We start from the raw sequence: 22,554 nt of genomic DNA, 5'->3' as shown, positions 1-22,554 counted from the left end.
GATCGAAGGTCTCGGTTGGCCGGGAAACCAGATCTCGGCGGGAACCGTGGAATTCACTGCACACCCGAAGTGTCTGTGCAAAGTGAGCCGCGGGAGGGAGGGAGGAGCAGGCCCGGGCTGAGCGAGGCCTGAGGCCAAGGGCGGCCAGAGCAGGGGGTGTCGGGAGCTGCCTGAGTCCGGAGGAATCACTTTTTAGGCGCTTGTTTTGGACGATCGCACAAAACACGGTTGCAAACCAAGCTCACTAGCGTGAGTCAGCGAGGCCAGTAGCCAAGCGGAGAGGGGAAGGTGGGCGAGGAGGGCTCCGCGGTACCGGCGGCAGGAAGGACCCGGTGGCGACTCCGGACAACCCCAGAGGCGGCCCCCTCCTCAGCTCGACAGGTGAGCGCCAGGCTGGCCGCGGGGCGGAGCCCGCACCAGCCTCCCTGCAAGGCGCCAGCACCACTGCGCAGGTAACTCCCCTGCTGGGCCTTCCCCCGACCCCCAGGGCCGCGGCGCCAGGGCCATCTCGAACCCCCTGGGCCTCCCTGCCCCCGTCCTACTCCCCTAGTCTCTATGCACAGGAGAGCCAGGAGCCTTTGTCCCCTCCTGATGGCGCCAGCGCCTTCCCTGGCGCAGAGTCCGAGTCCCGCTGGCAGCCGAGTGCGCCCTGCACTTCGCGCTTGCAGACCTTCGCGGCCAGGCTGGACGCCCACTCTTGCCCGGGGCGATCAGAGACAGTCCTAAGGCTGCCAGTGGTCGGCAGCGGCACGTCCCTGGGGCGCACTCCCCCGCCACCCGCGCCCCCAGCCCCATTTCTCCTGGCCCCCCAGAGCCCCGAGATGGCGTTGGCGGAAGTGAAGCCCCGCGCGGGAATCGGGCGAGGCTGGTGATCAGCTTAAGGAACAAGGTCTTTCTGTTCCCTCCTGGCCCTACTGCCCCGGTTAAACAACGACCCTTGCTTTCCTGGTGTATTAGCTGGTTACTGCGCAGAGTGCAGAACTACGCTAATGCTACAAAATAGCTTTTTGGGGAAAAATTAAACAACAACAAAAATCAATGCATAGTTTATATACAATAAAATGCCACGTTTTAAGTCTGCAGATCGATAGGACTGACAAATTATACATCCATGTCACTACCACCCATCGTAGACTTAAGACCATTTATATCACCCCAGAAAGTTCCCTTGTGCCCCTTTCCAGTAACTCCACCTTCCCACCCCCGCACTGTTTTGATTGCTGTTCTTGGCTTAGTTTTTCCTGTAAATTTTGAACTTCATAAAATGGGCTCTTTCAGAAAGTACTCTGTTGTGTTTGACTTACATTGGTTTGTAAATGGCGGTTATTGAGAAGGTGTACCTTGGTGCCTCTGGGTGCTTTTAGTTGCTCTTTGCTTTTCTGATCTAATGTAGGAGCCACTGGCCACATGTGGCCATTGAACACCTGAAAGTTGGCAAATCTGAATCCAGATATGCTTAAGTAAAAGCACCTGATTAGTAAAAGGTGGTAACATGAGGGGCGCCGTGATGCAGGCTTGTAAGTCCAGTGACTGGGGAGGCTGAGTCAGGAGGATTGCATGTTCCAGGCCAGACCTGGCAACTTAATGTGACCCCGTCTCAAAAAATAAAGAAAGGGTCAGAATTGTAGCTCAGTAATAAAGCACCATTGGGTTGGATCCCCAGTGCTGCCAAACAAAACAAAAAAGGAACAATCTTACACCTGAATTCTTTTATTGATTATAATTGTGAACACATTGAGTTAGATGATTATTAAAATTAACCTCATTTCTCTTTATTTTTTAAAAATATATTTTTTTTTAAAGAGAGAGTGGGAGAGAGAGGAGGGGGAGAGAGAGAGAGAGAATTTTAATATTTATTTTTTAGTTTTTGGCGGACACAACATCTTTGTTTGTATGTGGTGCTGAGGATGGAACCCAGGCCGCACGCATGCCAGGCTAGCGCGCTACCGCTTGAGCCACATCTCCAGCCCTAAAAATATTTTTCAGTTGTAGATGGACACAATATCTGTATTTTATTTATTTATTTTTATGTGATGCTAAGGATTGAACCCACTGCCTCACACATGCCAGGCAAGTGCTCTACCACTGAGCTACAACCCCAGCCATCTCTTTATTTTTTATTTTTATTTTATTTATTTTTTTTATTAATTGTTCAAAACATTACAGAGCTCTTGACATCATATTTCATACCTCTTTATTTTTTAAACGTGGCTACTAGAAAATTTTAAATTACTAACCTGGCTTACTGTGTAGTATTTTTATTAGGCAGCTCTGCTAACACTGTTCTGTTTCCTATTTTATAAACATTTGGTTCTGTTCACCACATTTGAGTAAATGAAAAACTTGATCTTCATACCAGAAATCATCCTTATTGGAGGAAGTGATTTAAAACAGCCTACCTTGCAGTTTTAAAACTTCTTTCAAACTTACTTATTTGTTGAGATGAGGTAGAATTAGGCCCACCTTTTAGTATTAAGAGTCCTTTTTGAAAAATATAATTTAAGTATCTATTATACTTTAAAAGGCAATCTTGTGTTTTTGAAAATACTGAAAACTAATAATTGTCTAAAACCCAATCACCTAAATATATTAAAATTTAACATGGCGTATTTTTAATATATTTTTTATTTCTTTATTTTTATGTGGTGCTGAGGATCGAACCCAGGGCCTTGTACGTGCTAGACGAGTGCTCTACTGCTGAGCCACAATCCCAGCCCCTTAATATATTTTTAATTTGTTCTAATTAGTTAAACATGACAGAATGCATTTTGACCCATCATACATAAGTGGAGTATAACTTCTTGTTTGTCTGGTTGTACATGATGTAGAATTACACAAATTAAGATCTTGACAATTAAGACTTTGATCTTAATTATATATTATATATATATATATATATATATATATTATATATATAATTAAGATCAAATATATAATTACATATGTATGTACTGGGAATTGAACCTAGGGTCACTCTACCACTGAGTTATATCCCCAGTGCTTTTATTTATTTACTTATTTTCTCTGTCTCTCCCCTTCCCCCTCCCCCTGTTGTTCTTTCCTTTTTGAGGTACTGAGGATTGAACCCGTGGTGTGCTGTATCTGAGCTACATCCCCAGCCCTTTTTATTTTATTTTGAGACAGGGTCTAACTAAATTTCCCAATCTAGCCTGGAACTTGAAATCCTTCTGCGTGGTGGGACTTATAGGCATGTGCCACCATGCCTGACTTATCTTAATTTTAAAAAGCATATTTGAGATATTTTTATTCAATTTTATACCTGCTTTTTTTCCCACGTAAAATAAGCATTTTCTTATATGAAAAATTCTCTGGCATCTTGTGACATCACATGATTGTCTTCCAGTTTTCTTGACCATTACTTTCATGGCGCACTTTGATTTTTGCTGACTTTAACAACAGGAAGTCATTTGAACAGTATGACAGTTTTACTTGCCCCTTAATCTCACAAGAAAAGTAAACTCCAAGGGGGCAGAACCTTGACTTTTTGTTCATCCCTCATCCCTAGGACCTGGGAACACATCAAGCATGAAATAAGTGTTTGATAAACACTTGTGAGCTCACTGATGGAATCAGTAAATAGGTGGATGTGAAGAATAACAACTGGACGCCATTTTGCCCTTAGGCACCCTGTTTGTAAATTCTTGCACAGCTCTCTAAGGTAGCTACTATCTTTAGCCCTGTATATTTCATGAATTGAGGAATATAAGGTTTTGAAAAGTTAAACAATTTGTTTAGGATCATAGATGTAAGTGAATCTAGTTTGTCTGACTGTAGATCAACAGTGGGATAAGTAAGATATGGAGCAATAAAAGTGGAAAGATATATCAATTACATTTGGGATCTACAAGAGAATTCTGGGTTTGGATTGAGAATCATTTAGGCTATAAATATATAGATCAGATTAGTAGGAAGAAGTGTAGTGATTCTGAATGTGACCATACCATGTAGAGTGAGGCAGACCCAGGGATTTAGGGAGGCCATTTGGGATGGAACAAGTATATCTTAGTTCAGCGGACCAATAGCTATTTCAAATGAAACTCATAGCTCTGAAGTGAGATTAGTCTTAAGTGTGGTAGCTGTTAAGATAGTTTGTTTTGAAAGATAAGCAGAGGAAGGTACAAAATCAGAATGGGCATTTCTTTGAGGAAGAAATACAAACAATGGATGGGTAACTGAAATTAATGCATTTGTGCTTAATTTCCAAGTATTTTAAAAAATGTGTGAATTATAACAAAAAATGAAATGTATAGTTATTAACTTTTGTTAGTTTCTCTTTTTTGGCAGTTGTAATTTCATATTAGCAGTCTCAAGGAATTGCCCATTTGCCTGCCACGTCTACACAAATAATACCATTAAGGAACTACTTTGTTGTACTGGTAAAATTACAAGAGCAGATGGCCTCTGCATACACTCAAGGAAAATGATGGTACTCAAAGAAAATCAAGATATTGGACTTGTTAAACATTTGCATCAGACAACAGCAGAAAAAGAGAAATTCCTTAGGACATATTTTCTTTTTTAAAAAAATATTTTTAGTTGTAGATGGACACAATTCTTTGTTTTGTGTATGGTGCTGAGGATCGAACCCAGTGCCTCACATGTGCTAGGCAAGTGCTCTACCACTGAGCCACAACCCCAGCCTAACATATTTTCTTTTTTGGATTTTTTTTTTCTGGGTACTGGGGATTGAATCCAGGGATATTTTACCACTGAGCTATATCCTCGTTTTTTTTTTTTTTTTGGCTCTGGGGATTGAACTCGGGGCCACTCAACCACTGAACCATATTCTCAGTTTTATTTTGTATTTTATTTAGAGACAGGGTCTCACTGAATTGCTTAGTGCCTTAGTTGCTGATGCTGGTTTTGAATTTGTGATCCTCATGCCTCAGCCTCTGGAGCCACTGGGATTATAGGCATGTCCCATCACGCCCCGCTACCCCCAGGTTTTTTTTTTTTTTAATTTTTTTTAGTTGTAGATGGACACAATATTTTTATTTTTATGTGGTGCTGAGGATTGAGGGCCTTACACATGCAAGGCAAGCATTCTAACACTGAGCCACAACCCCAGCACCCCCAGTTGTTTTAAAAACTTTTTTTAGTTGTAGGTGGAGACAATACCTTTAATTTATTTGTTTTTATGTGGTGCTGAGGATCAAACCCAGTACTTCCCATGTGTGAGGCAAGCACTCTACCACTGAGCCACAACCCCCATTTCTTAAAAATGTTTTTTAAGAAACATTTTTTTTTTTGAGACAGGGTCTTGCTAAATTGCCCAGGCTGACCTTGAATTTGGGATCCTCCTGCCTGAGCCTCCCAAGTCTTTGGCATTATAGGCTTGTGCCACCATACCTGGCTTGGATATTCTTCAGTAGTAAAACTGAGTAATGAAAAAGATTATGTTCAGCACTCTTAGTTAAAATGGATATATTCATAATAATATAATAAGATATAATAATAAATAATAACCATAAATGGGGGGTGTTGGTCAGTGGTACAGCACTTGCCTAGCAAGCAAGAGGCCCTGGGTTCCATCTCCAGCACTGGAAAACAACAACAATCAAAAAGCAAAAAAGATGTTAATAGTTAATAGCTGGGTCTGGGTTGTGGCTCAGTGGTAAAGTGCTCGCCTAGTTTGTGTGAGGCCCTGGGTTCCATTCTCAGCACCACATATAAATAAATTAAAAAAATAAAATAAAAAATACTTAATAGCCAACTTAATGTTTTTCTTTTTTATTGGCACTGAGGATGGATCCCGGGGCCTCTTGTGTGCTAGGCATGGGCTCTACTACTGAGCTATACTCCCGGCCTCAAATCTTAAGCTTTTACTCTATGCCCTCCCCATAACATCAGGCATCAGAAAATGTTTCCTGTAAAAGACAGGTAATAAATATTTCGGGCTTTGTGGGACGGAATGTCTCTGTTGGCACAAGATTCAACTGTGCCACCCTAGTGTGAAAGCAGCCAATAACAGTAAGTCAATGGTTCTGACTCATGGATGAATGAATCCCAGATCAGTCAATCAGGAGTGAAGATAGGGCTGGGGATGTGGCTCAAGCGGTAACGCGCTTGCCTGGCATGCACGGGGCGCTGGGTTCGATCCTCAGCACCATATAAAAAAATAAAGATGTTGTATCCACCGAAAACTAAAAAAAAAAAATATTTAAAAAAAAGAGTGAAGACAAAGCCTGCAAAGGCACTTACTTTGGGTCCTGGGTGAGAGGCTCAGGGAGCCAATGATGAAGCTGATCCTGATCCTATCTGAGCCATGGTACCATAATTATTAAAGAAAAAAAATTGTCCGATGACACTTGTTAAATTTTAAATGCATGTTACAAAGTGAAAGAAGCCAATCAAAAAAAGCTACATACTGTATGACTTCAACTATATGACATTTATAGCCCACTATAAGAAGAGTTTTTTCAGGGCCATTGCAATAGGTATAGGGACCACTGCAATGGGGTCTGGAATCGGGGGAGAGAGATTGGGCTCAACTCCAAATATACCACGGAAAACGGGGGATTTATACCTGAGGAGCAGGGTGTTGGGGCATAGTGGCCAGTGGATGGGAAAAAGAAGATAACAGCAGTAAGAGGGACAGACTAGGATCAGACATCACATAGGAGATGGCACAGAATGAGGACTCTGATCAGATATCAATGATGATCAAATATTGAGGGTGCAGTGTTCTTGCTAAATGGACTTAGCAGGGTTCTTTGCTAAAACTGGCTTTACATGGAAGTGTACAGAATATTCAGAAGTTTGGCCAAGCAAAGAATCTTTGTCATGACAAATGTGTAATGCCATGTATTCACCATTATCATATCATACAGAGAGTAGTGTCACTGCCTTTAAAATCCCTCATGTTCTGCCTATTCATCCCTATCTCCCTCCTCCTCCCTGGCATCCACTGATCTTTTTTACTGTTGCTGTATTTCTGCCTGTTCCAAAATGTCATATAGTTGAAGTCATACAGTATGTAGCTTTTTTTGATTGGCTTCTTTCACTTTGTAACATGCATTTAAAATTCCTCCATGTCTTCCTGGCTTGATAGCTCATTTCTTTCTTTCTTTCTTTTTAAACCAGGATAAGTTTGCAAAAGAGAGAAGAATTATTCTATTTATTTTAGTTGTAGGTAGATACAATATCTTATTTTTATGTGGTGCTGAGGATCGAACCCATTGCCTCACACATGCAAGGCAGATGCTCTACCACTGAGCTACAGCCCCAGCCTGATAACTCATTTCTTTTTAGCATCAAATAATATTCCAAGCATTTGGTATCTTTATTCCATTTTACAGATGAAGAAGCAGACATGGGGGCTTGGGTTGTGGCTCAGTGGTAGAGCACTTGCCTGGCATGTGTGAGGCACTGGGTTCGATCCTCGGCACCACATAAAAATAAATAGATATTGTGTCCATATACAATTAATTTTTTTTAAAGAAGCAGACATGGAAAGGACAAATACTTGCCTATGTGTAGCTTGTATAGATCTGTCTGACTTTAGAGTCTGAACTTGTAAACATTTTACTATGCCTCTGATTCCCAGAGAAATTTGATTTCTTGTGATACATTTGGCCAAGGTACAGAGCCAGTCACTTTGCTTTTTGACTTATTATTTTTTTTAATTTTTAGGTGATACTGGGAATTGAACCCAGGGCTTTGTGCATGCAAGGCAAGCACTCTACCAACTGAGCTATATCCCCAGCCCTCAGCTTTCTGTATAGTGACAACAATTAAAAGCCCACTAGATTACACAAAAGTTTTGGGTATTTAGTTCAAGTAGAAAAATGCAATGTGCTTCTGAAATTCTAGTTTAATGTACTTTGATGCTTTGAGAAAATGTTTCTCTTCCTTGACTATTAATTTTATTGCCTGTCAGATTATACCTGGGTGCTGGCAACCAACCACTCTTTCACCAATGAAGTATATCCTGGTTACTGGTGGGGTCATCTCCGGCATTGGTAAAGGAATCATTGCCAGCAGCATTGGGACGATTCTCAAATCATGTGGACTCCGAGTTACTGCCATCAAAATCGACCCCTATATTAACATTGATGCGGGGACTTTTTCACCTTACGAACACGGTATGAAAGGATCATTTCCTTCTTTATAAAGCACTGCACTAAACTGCATTTCTTTCTTGTATTTTGATCTGTTTCTTTAGGACAGAGTTCCAGAAGTAGGCTTGCTGGGTCAGGCCTTAGGAATGTGTTGATGTGCTTATGGTCATTGATAGTATTTCAGATTACTGATAACATTCCAAGTTAGCCAACCCTTTTAGAACATTGTGTCTTCTGCTATGGATTGTTTTGTTTTATTTTATCGTAAAGGTTATATATTTCTGTTAACATTTCCCACTGCTTGGGGTAACTATTATTAATGTTGACATTTTGATGTATATATTAATTACCAAAAAAGGTATGAGCCTTTACATAGTTTTTTTTCATGTTTTCATTAGTGCATTATAGTTATACATAATATTTGAGTTCATTTTGACATAATCATACATGCATGGAATATAATTTGTTCCATTTCAGTCCCCACCATCTCTCCCTCCCCTCCTTCTCTTCCTCTGCTCTACTGGTCTTCCTTATATTTATCTATTTATTTATTTTGGCACTGGGATTGAACTCAGGGGCACTTGACCACTGAGCCCCAGCCCTATTTTGTATTTTTTTTTTTTTTTTGGTGGTGCTAGGGATTGAACCCAGGGCCTTGTGCATGTGAGGCAAGCATTCTCCCAACTGAGCTATATCCCCAGCCCCACTATTTTGTATTTTATTTAGAGACAGGGGACAGGGTCTCAATGAATTGCTTAGCACCTTGCTTTCTGCTGGCTTTGAACTCGCAGTCCTCCTGCCTCAGCCTCTTAAGCTGCTGGGATTACAGGTGTGTGCCACCACACCTGTCTTTATTCTACGGATCTCCTTTATTCCTTTATTCCACTGATCTCCCTTCTGTCTTCATGGGGTGCCCTGCCTTTTACCCCTTATTTTGCTCTAGTTTCTGCAAATGAGAGAAAACTTTTTTTTTTTTTTTTTTTTGGGTGGTGCTGGGGACTGAACCAAGGGCCTTGTGAATGTTACGCAGGCACTCTACCAACTGGGCTATATCCCCAGCCTGAGAAAACATTTTTTAAAAAACGTTTTTTTACATACAAGCAGAAAAGTGCATAATCATAAGTCCTGATTTGATGAATATTCACTAAATGAACCTATTATATAACCAGCCTCTGATCAAGGAACAGAAATCCTGTTTGGGTCCTTTGTTCTCAGTTCCAAACTCCTAAGAAAACTGCTATCATGTCTTCTGACACTGTGCATTAGTTTTGCTTTTTTGGGGGTGGGGTGGGGGCGGAGACAGGGTCTTGTTATGTTGTCCAGGTTGGTCTTGAACTCCTGGGTTGAAGCAATCTTCCTGCCTCAGCTTCCTAAATAGCTGGGGCTACAAGTGCACCACCACGCCCAGCTAATTTTACTTGGTTTTGAACTTTCATTTAAACTTTGAATTTAGTTGAATTTTACAGTTATAATATCTTTTTTGTGTCTTTTTTTCTTTTTCTTGTGGTACTGGGGATTGAATCCAGGCCTCATGCATGCTAGGTAGTGTTCTACCACTGGAAACTACATCCCCAGCCCTTTTTATTTTACTTTGAGACAGGGTCTTGCTAAATTGCTTAGACTAACTTTGAGCTTGTGTTCTTCCTACCTTGGCCTTTCTAGTAGCTGGGATTAAAGGTGTGGACCACTGTGCCCAGCCACAATACTTTTTAATCTAATTTTTAAAATTTAATATACTATGGACATATTTATATATTCTGCACTGCACAGAATCTATATAATAACAGAAAATGATTTCTAATATATTGACATTGTGAACAACACCATGATAGAAATCTATAAGATTTAATTTTTTAAGCATGCATTTCTAAGTGCATAAAGTTCTGATTTGAAAAGTAAGGATGTTTTTCAGTCTTTTAATACATAATGCATATTTTGTTCTTTTTTCCAGTGCAGGGGATGGAACCCAGGGCCTCGTGCATGCTAGGCAAGTCTCCATCACTGAGTTACAGCCCCAGCCCACAGAATGTATATTGCTAAAGGTTTTTAGGTTCACTATCCCTTGTCTTCAACTCTGAAGTCTGAAAAGTTCTGAAAATTTAAAATAGTTTGTAAATTTATGGCTATTTGTAGTGGGGTTTTTTTTTTTTTTGTACCAGGGATTAAACCCAGAGCATTCAACCACTGAGCCATATCCCCAGCCCTTTTTTGTGTTTTATTGAGAGACAGGGTCTTGCTGAGTTTCTTAGTGCCTTGCTAAGTTGCTGAGGCTGGCTTTGAACTTGTGATTCTCCTGCCTCAGCCTCTAGAGTGACTGGGATTATAGGTGTTCACCACCATGCCTGGCAGTCAAAATATCTGAAAACTCAGTTTGTGGCTATAGATTTTTTTCCTTTTCTATTTTTTTTTTTTTTTTTTTTTTTGTGGTGCTGGGGTTCAAACCCAGGGCCTTGTTGCAATCGAGGCAAGCACTCTAACAACTGAGCTATATTACCAGCCTTATAGATTTTATTTCACTTATTTCATTTGTAATGTATTTGATTATGGGGTGTTATTTTTTTTTCTTTCTTTCTTTTTTGGCAGTGCCTGGGATGGAACTCTGGGCCTTGAGCATGGAGGCAAGCACTGTATCACTGAGCTACACCCGTAGCCCATTGTTTATTTTTCTTTCTTTCTTTTTGGTACTAGGGATTGAATCCAGGGGCCCTTGACCACTGAGCCAAATCTCTGACCCTTTTTACTTTTTTATTTTGAGGCAGGGTCTCACTAAATTGCTGAAGACCTTGCTAAGTTGCTGAGGCTGGCTTTGAACTTGCAATTCTCCTGTCTCAGCCTCCCGAGTTGCTGGGATTTCAGGCATGTGCCACCATTCAGCAACTATGGAGTATTTTCTAATATATGGGACATGTTCTATATTACATTCTATAATCCCCAAAAGTTCAAATTCCAACATTTATCTTGTTCCCAAGGATTTTCTGATGAGGACTGTGAATCTGCACCATACGTGAAACAATGTCAATTTCTTTATCTCCTTGCTGAATATTATTTTTAAACTTTATTAACCTGACAGTAAAACAAACAAAAACTATTTTGTTGTTTTAATTTAGATTTATTTGATTTTAATCTTGTTAATGACTTACTCAAGTCTAGAGATTGTATTTTTGTTTGAATAGATCACCCAACATCCTTCTATGGAGTATGTTTCCCACCTCTAGACGTTAGACTTTGGCCACTTGGGGTGGCTAACTTCTCCTGTTTTGTTTGGAGCCTTCCAGGCTTTAAAACTGAAACTCCCTTAGTCCTAGGCTAATGGAAGAGATTGGTCATTCTCTTTGGCAATGTGATTTATTTTGCCCTTTGAGACATTAGCAAATGTGACATGCCTTGTCAAAGGAGAAATGTTAAATGCAGATGCACGATTTGGTTCAGTTTCTCTTGTGCTTCTGCCATCTGCCATGAGAACAGCTTGCTCTGTGTAGGGATTTCTTATTCATCAGGGGTCCTGGAAAGAGGAGACATAAAGAATAGACTCTCAACTAACCCACAGCCCCTCATGAGGGAGAAATAAATGTTTTCTAAGTTGGGAGACTTGGAGGTTACTTGTTTTCTTTTTCTTTCTTTTTTTTTTGGATACTGGGGATGGAACCCAGGGATGCCTAATCACTGAGCAACAATTCCCCAAGGGGGGCATTTTTAAGGGAATATCATGCTTCAAACATTCTTTATTTTGTTTGTTTTTTTGTGATGCTGAGGATTGAACACAGTGCCTCACACATGCTAGGCAAGTGATCTACCACTGAGCTACAACCCCAGCTCAACGACCCTTTTTAATTTTTATTTAGAAAAAGGGTCTTGCTGCCATGACTGTGTGAGTAGATTAATGTAAAAAATAAGTAAGTAAATAAATAAATAAATAAAAAAGAAAAAGTGTCTTGCTAAGTTGCTGAAGGCTGGCTTTGAATTGGGGATCCTCTTGCCTCAACCTCCCAAGTTGCTAGGATTATAGGAGTGAACCACCATGCCTGGTGCTTATTTTTAATTTTGAGACAGGATTTTGCTAAATGCCCAAGTTGGCCTCGAATTTTCCATCCTCCTGCCTCAGCTTCCTGAGCTGCTGGGATTACAGGTGTGTGCCACTTTGTCCATACTCACTAGGATTCTTTACAGGGTATATTCATTTTTTTTTGGTTTTGGTAATCTCACCTATTTTTCTTCCAAATTAACTTCAGTGTCTTTGTCAAGATAAAATCTACTGGAATTTTTATTATATGACATATCTAAAAAACTGTTTTTATAGTTCATCTTTCTTTTCTAAGAATATAATATGTGCATATTTTTAACATTTGGTAATTTAGACATTTGAGACTTTGACATATACATGGAGTTTTGCCAACCTGGATTTAACGTGAAGTAATTGAAGAAATTTCAGAGGTTGTGCACTCCCACTCCCATCCCCCAAACAATGTGCTGGAAGTTAAGAACACAGATCAAAGGGGGAATACTTTTCCATTGATTGGTGATTCCTGATGAATATGAGAGAGTAGAATTTGAACTTGAACTGGAATTTGGAAAATGTAAAAATATTTAAATTTTATGTTCTTTGATCCTTAAGTTCATCTTCCCAGTCACACTTATGTATTTTATGAAGAAGATGTAAATGAAGTTTTTGATTAGGTTCCTAAACTAGGCAGCCTTCATTTTTTGTTGTGAATATCTAGCAGTAGGAGTAAAGGAGAGTTTCTTGATTAGGGAGAGGTTCAGTTCTTACAAGATGGCTTTAGAACATCTAACTCCCAATTAGTACCCTCAGGTGACAGTGGAGATCCAGAGACTACCTAGTAGTAAAGGCAGTGTGACAAAGTCCATATCTAGATTCTTTCTCACAATGCTGTTGTGCAGGTGGCTTATTGTACACACACACTGGTCTTTTTCCTAATTTCACAAAGTTTTCCCATGGGCTAGCCATGGACCTTTGTGACTTTGTTGTCTACCATCTAATAGTGGCTTTCACCAGATGACAATCAAGGAGAATATCCTTATGCCAATTCCAGAGACCAGGATATGGTTGCCTTGAAGTAAATTACTGTTTGTTTTCAAAATTGCTGTTTTAAAATTCTCTTTTCAAGTGGTACCTGAGGAGTTTGGAAAAGCTAAATCTCGAAGACAGAATTTCAGTGCAACTAAAAAGATACTATGATAGAATACCAGAATTTTTCTAATGCATTTTCATAGATATAATTGAAATTTTAAATTTCCCCATCAAAATAAGGATATGGTAGTAGAATACGGCTTTTAAATACAGTTTTTACCAGCTTTTTAATAAAAATGTGTCCATCTTGGAAAAGTAATCAATTTCTACATTGCCTTTTATCCTAGGTGAAGTATTTGTCTTAAATGATGGTGGAGAAGTTGATTTAGATCTTGGAAATTATGAAAGATTCTTGGATATTAACCTTTATAAAGACAACAACATCACCACCGGGAAGATATATCAGCATGTGATCAATAAAGAGAGGCGTGGTGATTACTTGGGGAGAACAGTTCAAGGTATGCCATACACAATATGGAACCCTGTGTGTCAAGAACCAGCAGGCTGCTCAAAAATAGAGCAAAAATGTCTCGGGCCCCAAGCTCCATAAATTCAAATCCTTTTTAAGTCTGTTTTTTTTTCCTTTTCCATAAAAATGTAGTTTACCCCTCCCCTCATGTTACTGATTTTATTTTCATCAGTGTTTCTTTTCTCCTCCTCCTCCTCTTTCTTCTTTTTTCAAAAACAATGTCATTGTTCCCCTTAGCCCATCCCTTCTTCCCTCTCTCTATCAGCTTTGGTTCAGAAAATCTACAGAGAACCATTTAATTATTTTTTAATTGGAAAACATATTTTTGTCTTTTGTTTAATGTATCTGTATTTAATATATTCTTCTTCATTTTTCTTATAATTTGCATGGATGGTGATCACTCCTGTTTGAAGAGGAGTAGCACTGGGGAGGGATGGAAGGATTGAACTGGAGTGTCAGGCAGCACCATCTGCAGATTCCTGACATTTTGTTTTCACTAACCCTTTTCTTGGGTGGGATGATTCTATTTTGTCTTAGAAGGTGCCAAAAGGGTTCCTTCTAGAGTTTTTTTTTTTTTTAATTCTTACTTATTTATATGCAGTGCTGAGAATCGAACCCAGTGCCTCACCTGTGCTAGGCAAGCGCTCTATCACTGAGCTACAGCCCCAGCTCCCCTCTGGAGTTTTGTATCCTTATTTTTCTATGGAGGTGAAAATTCCCATCCCCTTTAAATCATTTTCAAGTTGGAGCCAGTTGAGCAGTAGACAGTTGGAGATCAGAAGATCAGCTGTGAAATTGGACAGTGTGCTTAGATGTCAGCTAAACTATGCTTCTGGGGTGATTTTTTTTTCCCCAAGTGTAGGTCTTGGGAAGACCCATTGGAGGTGGAGTTGCTGCCTCACACTTGCCACATCCCAAAGATGGGAGAGAGCAAGGCTCCTGACCTGGGCCCTGTGAGCTCTGACTCCTTAGCCCCCAGGTGGAGGCCCACTGTGCGTATGCGCAGTGGATGGTTTTGAGTTCACCAATCAGGCAACTTTCTTGTTCAAAGTAGCCTAAGGGCTAGTTGGAACTCCTTGTTCCTTTATTTCAGCCTCCCAGATTCCATCGTTTCTACTTCTTGCATCAAGTTAGGAGGTTGAGTCTCTATGAACCTGTGGACATGTCTCCTTTTTGTTTCTTCAAAGTTGAGACCAGCAATTTTAGGTCTGTTCACCTCCTATGGGACCCCTGGGTTTCAAGTGTAGGTGAACATGCACCCTTTGACCTCTTCCTCTGACATTAACAGTCATGGGCCTCTTCACCCCTGCAGGGGTCCCTGGTCAGTGGGTAGGCTTCCTTCATGCTCTTGAAGTGGACCTTGGTGTCCTTCCCAGTGGAGTCTAGCATTCAGCTTGCTTGGCATCCCTCTTTGCATGGTTCTTAGTAGGCATTATAGGTGTTTTCTAGTTTCATCACAGATGCCACTTGTACTTTCTGTGTCTTGTTCTCTGTGACTGGTCAGTTTCAAAAGAAAAGGCCTAACATTTAGGTGACTCAACCTAAATTACATCAGTACCTGCTCATTTCAGTAAAGGAAGCATGAGACCTGCAGCTTGTCTAATTTGACAGATGACTTTCAGATCACCTAAGAGTTCTAAAGTACTTCCCTTTCTCTTGAGTGTGAAATAAGCTGTTATTACTTCTTTTTGCAGTTGTCCCCCATATTACTGATGCTATCCAAGAATGGGTTATGAACCAAGCCAAGGTGCCTGTGGACGGTAACAAGGAAGAGCCCCAAATATGCGTTATTGAGGTAAGCATGAAACTTTTCTTTATAAACTTATACCCTGCTGGGTCTTTAAGCATCTGATCTTTGTTTACTTAACATGTGTGTACAGGTGGCTTCCTAGGTGCTGAACACTAGGCCAGGAGGTAGGGAGGAACAACATAGAAGGTCCCTGCCCTTGTGGTCACCAGTCAGTGCACAAGATTGTCATTAGACAAACAATGGCATGCATTCCTGTGGTGGGTGTGCAGTGTAGAGACAGATCTTTAACTGATCAAGTCAGTGTTAGGGCCAGGGCCTGGAATGGGCACAGTCTCTGTCTTTGAGGAGCTTGCAGACAGTCCGTTCCATGCACAACAGAATGTATCCTAGTACATATTATTTGAAAAAATGATCCTAGTACATAGTATTTGAAAAAAATATTTGTAAAGTGCTTTGGAAGTCAATTGAATTAGGCAAGCTAGACGGTAGAGGTGAGAAGTAAGTATCAACTGATAAAGAAAGGGAGGTAGAAGAAAGAAAGTAGTGTCTGAATTGGGCACTCGGCATAGCTTTCACCTTCTTCCCCTCCTCTTCATGTGCAGAGTGAGAATTACATTTATGTTCATCTCATCTAAATGTTAGTTAATCTAATTATCAGGCATGGGAATAGAATGTTGGATAGTATTGTTCCTAGAGTCAGACTTCTCAGGTTCAAATTTCTGCTGTGACCCCCCCACCCCCCAAGTGACTTTTTTTGGTGCTGCGGATTGAACCCAGGGGTACTTTATCACTGAGCCACATCCCAGCCCTTTTTAGTTTTTATTTTGAGACAGAGTCTCACTAAGTTGCTTAGAGTCTTGCTAATTTGCTGAGGCTGGCCTCAAACTTGTGATCTTCTTGCTTCAGCCTCCTGAGTCACTGGGTTTACATGTGTGCACCACCACACCAGCCCCAGGTGATATATTCTAGTGGTTGAGAGTCTGGTGCTGGACTACTTGGGTTAGCTCAGGTGGGTCTTTTGCCAGCCGTGTGATCTTGGACAAGTTTGCTTAACTTCTCTATGCCTCAGTTCACTCATTTCCTAAATGGGCATAATAATAATAATAATAATAATAATAATAATAATAATAATTGTTTTTATAATTAAGTCACGATACCTAGTGCTTAGAATGGTGTCAGAGATATAGGAAGTGCTCAAAATTATTAGCTAGTATTAGGATGCCTATATAATTTTTAGCACATTACTTCTTATTACTCAAAAGTACTCATTGATAATATGATAATATGTAATACTGTAATAGCAAGGTGATAATGAAAGGATTGTTGAGAAGATTAAATGCAATAGTATAAAGCACTTGGCCTTATCTGGCATTTAGGAAGTGCTCAGTAAATACACATTAACCAGGCCAGGTGCAATGGCACGTACCTATAATCCTAGCTATTCAGGAGGCTGAGGCAGGAGGATTACAAGCTTGAGGCCAGCCTGAACAACTTTGCAAGACCCTGTCTCAAAATGAAAAATAAAAAAAGGACTGGGGATGTAGCTCAGTGGTAGAACACCCCTCGTTTCAATCCCTAGTAACACATGCACACACACACAAACACACACAGACACAAAATATGCTAGCCAGGGCGCATGCTTATAATCTCAGCTACCTGGAAGATCTGAGGCAGGCTTGTGAGTTCAAGGTGAGCCTCAGCAACATTGTGAGATATCATCTCAGAAACAAAATATATATATGAATATATTGGCTGTTATTATCATTATTATAAGCCTTTGCAGATTGATAATATGCTATGTAGAAGATCCACTGTTAGTAGTAGTACAGCTGCTAAACTTAGATAATATATGACATAGTACATTCATTTATACTATGTATTATACTATTGTAATAATATGACTGATCAATGTAATATGAATGTATAATGTAGAGTGTTACACAAAATTTTCTCTCATTGGGTATTTCTTTCTTCCTAATTTTCCCTGAGGAAAGATAAAATTCTTCCTTTCTAATTTTATATTATTTATTTTGCAGTACTGGGGATAAACCCAGAGCCTTGTGAATGTTAAGCAAGCATGCTATCAATGAATAACAAACAATAGCATGAACAAACAATTGCCCGAACCCCTGGCTATTGTTTTTGAGAATCTTCTTTGAACTAAACTTTTGTGTTTCATTCTGGGGCCAGTGTACCTCACTCTTTTTGTCATCTTTTTATAAAGAAGAATACTGTAGATTTAGACTTTTAATTGTTGACATTTACACTTGCATAATAGAATTAAGAATTCTCAGTGACAGCCGGGTGCAGTTGTGCAGGCCTGTAATCCCAGTGTTTTGGGAGGCTGAGGCAGGAGGATTGCAAGCTCAAGGCCAGCCTCAGCAATTTAGTGAGGCCCTCAATAACTTAGTGAGACCCTCAATAACTTAGTGAGACCCTGTCTCAAAATAAAAATTAAAAAGGCTGGGGATGTGGCTCAGTGGTTAAGTTCCCCAGGGCTTAATCTCTAATATAAAAAAAAATTAAAAATTAAAAGAAAGAATTCTTACTGACAAAGCTGGGTGTGGTGGCAAGTGCCTGTAATCCCAGCTGCTCTGGAGGCTAAGGCCAGAGGGTTGTCTGAGCTCAGTAGTTGGTGACCAGCCTAGGCAATATAGTCAAACCCCATCCCTGCACCCACCCCAAAAGAATCCTCAGGGACATCTCAAATTAAACTGAAGTTTCCATCTCAACAAGCAGCAAGCATTTTTAGGCCTGTACCTGGCACATTATTCCTTTTTTTTTTTTTTTTTTTTTTTTTTTGGTCATTTCTAGGTTCTTCATTATTTATTTTTATTCTGCCCTTGAATTTACTTTTTCAGTTTAGCAGCCATTCATTTAGCACATAATATGTACTAGCCTGGTGACAGCTGCTAGGGATGCAAGGATGGATGTGACTTCTTCAATGAAGAGAAGACCAACCTTGCACATCCATAAATTTGCTGCTGCTTTGGTTTTTAATCTAAGAGCAGGGTGTGGTGGTGCATGCCTGTAATCCCGGCAACTTGGTAGGATGAGATGGGAGGACCACAAGTTTGAGGCCAGCCTTAGCAATTTAATAAAATCCTAAGCAACTTAGTGAGTTCCTGCCTCAAAATGAAAAAATAAAAAAAGGGCTGGGGTTGTGCTTAGTGGTGAAGCACCCCTAGGTTCAATCCCCAGTACCAAATTAAAAAAAAAAAAAATTTAAATCTAGTAGTCTCCCTTTATGTGTGGCAGATTCTTAGTTTGGATGTGTGAAACCTCAGATAGTATCAACTCTGTATGTACTATGTATTTTCCTACACATATATACTTAAAGTTAAAAAAATTTTTAGATGTTGATGAACCTTTATTTTATTCATTTATTTATATGCAGTGCTGAGAATCGAACTGAATGCCTCACACATGCTACGCAATTGCTCTACCACTGAGCCACAGCATCAGCCCTATAATAAAGTTTTAATGTATAAATTAGGTGCAGTAAAAGGTCGAGTGATAACTAATAATAAATAGAAAATTATAACAACATATTATAATAAAAATTTAAACTTATGAACTGTTTATTTCTGGAGTTTTTCATTTAATATTTTTGAGCTGTGGCTGACTAGAGGTAATAAACTGTGGAAAGTGAAACCCTGCAGAAGAGGAACTGAAGGTTTCTGAACAGTGGTAACCTTGACCCAGAGGCTCAGGAAAGGGAACTGCCCAGTAGGTGGAGAGAATGCTGTACCAGCAATGGCCACTTGAGGGCAGGCGTGGATAATGTTTGAAGTTTTAAAGTTTTGGCCTCTTCGCATTCTCTCCCAGAGTACTCCCACTAACAATCAGAAAAGGGATGGGAGTGTAGCTTAGTGATAGAATTCTTGCCTAGCATATGTGAGGTCCAGGGTGCCCCCTCCAGCACTTCAGAAAAAAAGAAGAAAAAAAAAAAACCCAAGGTATCCGCACATGGTTTCAGTTCAAGTGCAGACCTCTTCTCAAAAAATATCGTTTATATTAAAATCTGGTGTGTTGTAGTGAGTGAGCTCTTACACTCTCCATCCTCACCAAATTCTTGCCTGCATGTGATGTTTTTGCTACTTGGAGTTTCATAATTATGTGATTCTCTTACAGAAAGGTCATATCATGTATTCCTATTCCTTTTTTTTTGGTACTGGGGATCTAATCCAGGGGTGCTTTGCCATTGAGCTACATCCTCAACCTTTTTTTTTAATTTTAAAATATTGTTTTAGTTGTAGGTGGATGTAACACCTTATTTTATTTATTTATTATTTATTTTTAATAATAAATAAATAAATAAATAAAATGGTGGTGCTGAGGATCAAACCCAGTGCCTCACAGGTGCTAGGGAAGTGCTCTACCACTGAGCAACAACCCCAGCCCAATCCCCAACCATTTTTATTTTCTTTAATTCTGAGATAGGGTGTTGCTAAGTTGCTTTAATGCCTTTCTAAGTTGCTGAGGCTGGCTTTGAACTTGTGGTCCTCCTGTCTCAGCCTCCTGAGTTGCTGGGATTACAGGTGTGTGCCATTGCACCTGACCCATATTCTTTCCATACTCAGGAATTTTGAATTTTAATTATGTTTTGTTATTTGAATTAAAGTTAGTAAGGAATAATCTCTTCCACACCAGGGTGGTCTTAGACTTCTTAGTTTGATTCTGTTGTAGTTTTGGTAACAGTTCACTAGAACACTTACTTAGAATTTATGTTATATCTCAATCACTAATCTCTCAGTGCAGCATGCTGGGTGCTAGGCATGTGGCTTTGTGGGGATGCAGGGTCAGCTTTACTGAGGGACGCATCTGTCTTCTGGCTGAAGAGAAAAAGAGAGCAAGCTGTAGATGAAGAAGGACACTGGGGGACCTTAAGGGCAGAAAGAGTGTGGCTCATTTTGGAGCAGACAGTAGGGCTAGGGGAACAGGTAATATTAGAGACTTGGGCCGGATCATGAAGGGCCTTTGGCTGGCCCATAAAGGAGTTGAGATTTTAAATATTTTTTGGTGTAGATGGACACAACACAATGTATTTCTTTTTATATGGTGCTGAGGGTTGAACCTGGGTACTGCCCATGCTAGGCAAGCACTCTACCACTGAGCCACAACCCCAGCCCTAGGAGTTGAGATTTTATTTTTTAGTGAAGCAGCGAGCTGAGGTACTAATAAGCTCAGGAGAGACATTTTGAATCTTTTTTTTTTGCTGTGCTGGAAATGGAACTGAGGACCTTGCATATACTCTAATGGTGGAGCTATACTCCTAGCCCCATATTTTAAATTTTTTAAAGTTTACTCTGCGGGCTGGGGTTTGGCTCAGTAGAAGAGCACTTGCCTAGCATGTGTGAGGCACTGGGTTCGATTCTCAGCACCACATAAAAATAAATGGAATAAAGGTCCATTGACAACTAAAGAATATTTTAAAAAAATAGTTACTCTGCTGGTGTGAAACAAATGCTTTCATTGTAGGATGGGACAGGGTGGAAGTTGGAAGACCATTTAGATCGGAGGTCTGCAACCTTTTTCTGTGAAGGACATGATACTAAATATTTACAGCTTTGCGGGTCAGAGAATCTGTCACAACCTCTCGATTCTGTCATTAAGTGTGAAACAGCCTTAGACAATATGTAAGGGAATGGGCAGGGATGGGGGTGTACTTGACTGACAAAGCATTTGCCTATCATTTGTGAGGATCTCTTGATCTTGGCACTGCAGAAACAAAAAGAATGGGCATAGCTGTGTGCCACTCAGGCTTTATTTATAAAAGCAGTCACTGGGCCGTAGTTTACCATCCCCTGGTTTAGATTATTACAGTTATCCTGTCAAAAGATGATACTAGCTGGGTGCATCTAGGGTGGTAGCAGTAGAGAGATACTCAGGAGATTTTGAGCTATGGCTCACTAGACTAGGTTGGGTGAAGAGAAGACCATTCAGTCAGTAGAGGGAGATGCTCTTTGCTGTGATGTAGAAGCACCAAGGAATGCAGGCTTTGGGGGAGGGGTGATGGGGGACAAGAGTTTACTTTGGGAAGCATTAAGCTGGAGTAATTGTTGAGCCACCTAAGGTCTCAAGGACACGATGGCTCCAAAACTCAATGCTGCGGGGAGAGGGTAGGGTTAAAAGATTTCAGATCCATCCGTGTAGCTGAAGCCAGAGGCGATGGTGAAATTTGGAACTGGGCTCACTATGATCCCTCCTCCTCCAACATCTGCATCATTCCACTGAGTACTCAAGTTTATTATGATAATTTTTTCTCTTTTGTGGTACTGGGGATTGAATCCAGAGGTGCCCTACCACTGAGCTACATCCACAGTCTTCTAAATTTTATTTTGAGAAAGGTGCTAAGAGAGGCCTTGAACTTGCCATCCTCCTGCCTCAGCCTCCTGAGTTGCTGGGATTACAGGCGTGTGCCACTGCACCCAGCAAGTTTTACTCTTGAGCCCTGTCTTGCTTTTCTTGTTAAATTCTGAGCTCCTTAGGAACATGTCGCAAATTCTTCCCAACACCTTGTTTATAGTGTTGAGCATGTAGTAGAGGCTCAAATACTAGAGAATACATTTTCAAATCCATGTGATCGTCTTTAAGTATTTAATATAAAGAGGATGAGTGAGTTAATGTGAATTTTATCTTGGTCTAAGTGAAATGCTTTAAGTAACTTTATTGGAACCTCATTGTAAATTAAGTTGACATTTATCAAAGGATTACACTGTAAGGAACATTCATAGGGCTTTTGGTACTATTTGTTTCAGAAAGCCAGCATGGTTTAATAAGATGATTCAATTTTTATAGGCAACACCGTAAGGAGTCGTGTAGGCATGTGTATGTGAGTGTGTATAGAATGTGGGAGAAAGAGAGGGAATGCTCATTATTTAAATTCAGACAGAACCAGGTGATTCTCATCTTTCTCATATTGTCACTGGATTTGAGTTTTTCTTCTGATTGGAACCACTGGTAGAAAGTAGCTTACCTTGCCCCCTCTGTGGTCCTATTGCTCTTTCTTTTTTTGGGGGGAGGGTACCAGGGATTGAACCCAGGGGCACTTAACCACTGAGCCACATCCCCAGCCCTCCTTGTTATATTTTATTTTGAGACAGGGCCTCACTGAGTTGCTGAGGCTGGCCTTAAACTTGTGATCTTCCTGCCTCAGCCTTCT

The 22,554-nt window shown here is 40.2% G+C and overlaps 1 protein-coding gene and 1 non-coding gene across 4 annotated transcripts in view; one reads left to right on the top strand and one right to left on the bottom strand.

Moving 5' to 3' along the window:
* The first annotated feature begins 117 nt into the window (after positions 1-117).
* Ctps2 (CTP synthase 2) overlaps positions 118-22,554 on the top strand; it is a 99,818-nt gene continuing 77,381 nt past the window's right edge. The window contains exons 1-5 of one of the 3 annotated variants that reach the window (XM_077106387.1): positions 118-452; positions 3,527-3,679; positions 7,901-8,105; positions 13,458-13,628; positions 15,334-15,434. In XM_077106387.1, the coding sequence (XP_076962502.1) occupies positions 7,940-8,105; positions 13,458-13,628; positions 15,334-15,434 (438 nt within the window). In that variant the 5' untranslated portion in view covers positions 118-452; positions 3,527-3,679; positions 7,901-7,939. The remainder of the gene's footprint in view (positions 453-3,526; positions 3,680-7,900; positions 8,106-13,457; positions 13,629-15,333; positions 15,435-22,554) is intronic. The other 2 variants (XM_077106388.1, XM_077106386.1) reach the window with 2 other exon arrangements.
* On the bottom strand, positions 7,652-7,724 carry Trnaa-ugc (transfer RNA alanine (anticodon UGC)). The gene has a single exon. It is a non-coding gene; the product is annotated as a tRNA-Ala (tRNA).

The sequence above is a fragment of the Callospermophilus lateralis genome, chromosome X (genome assembly GCF_048772815.1).
Source record: "Callospermophilus lateralis isolate mCalLat2 chromosome X, mCalLat2.hap1, whole genome shotgun sequence".
Classification (NCBI taxonomy): domain Eukaryota; kingdom Metazoa; phylum Chordata; class Mammalia; order Rodentia; family Sciuridae; genus Callospermophilus; species Callospermophilus lateralis.
The sequence above is the reverse complement of the archived record's forward strand: the minus strand, read 5'-3'. Positions and strand labels throughout refer to the sequence as shown.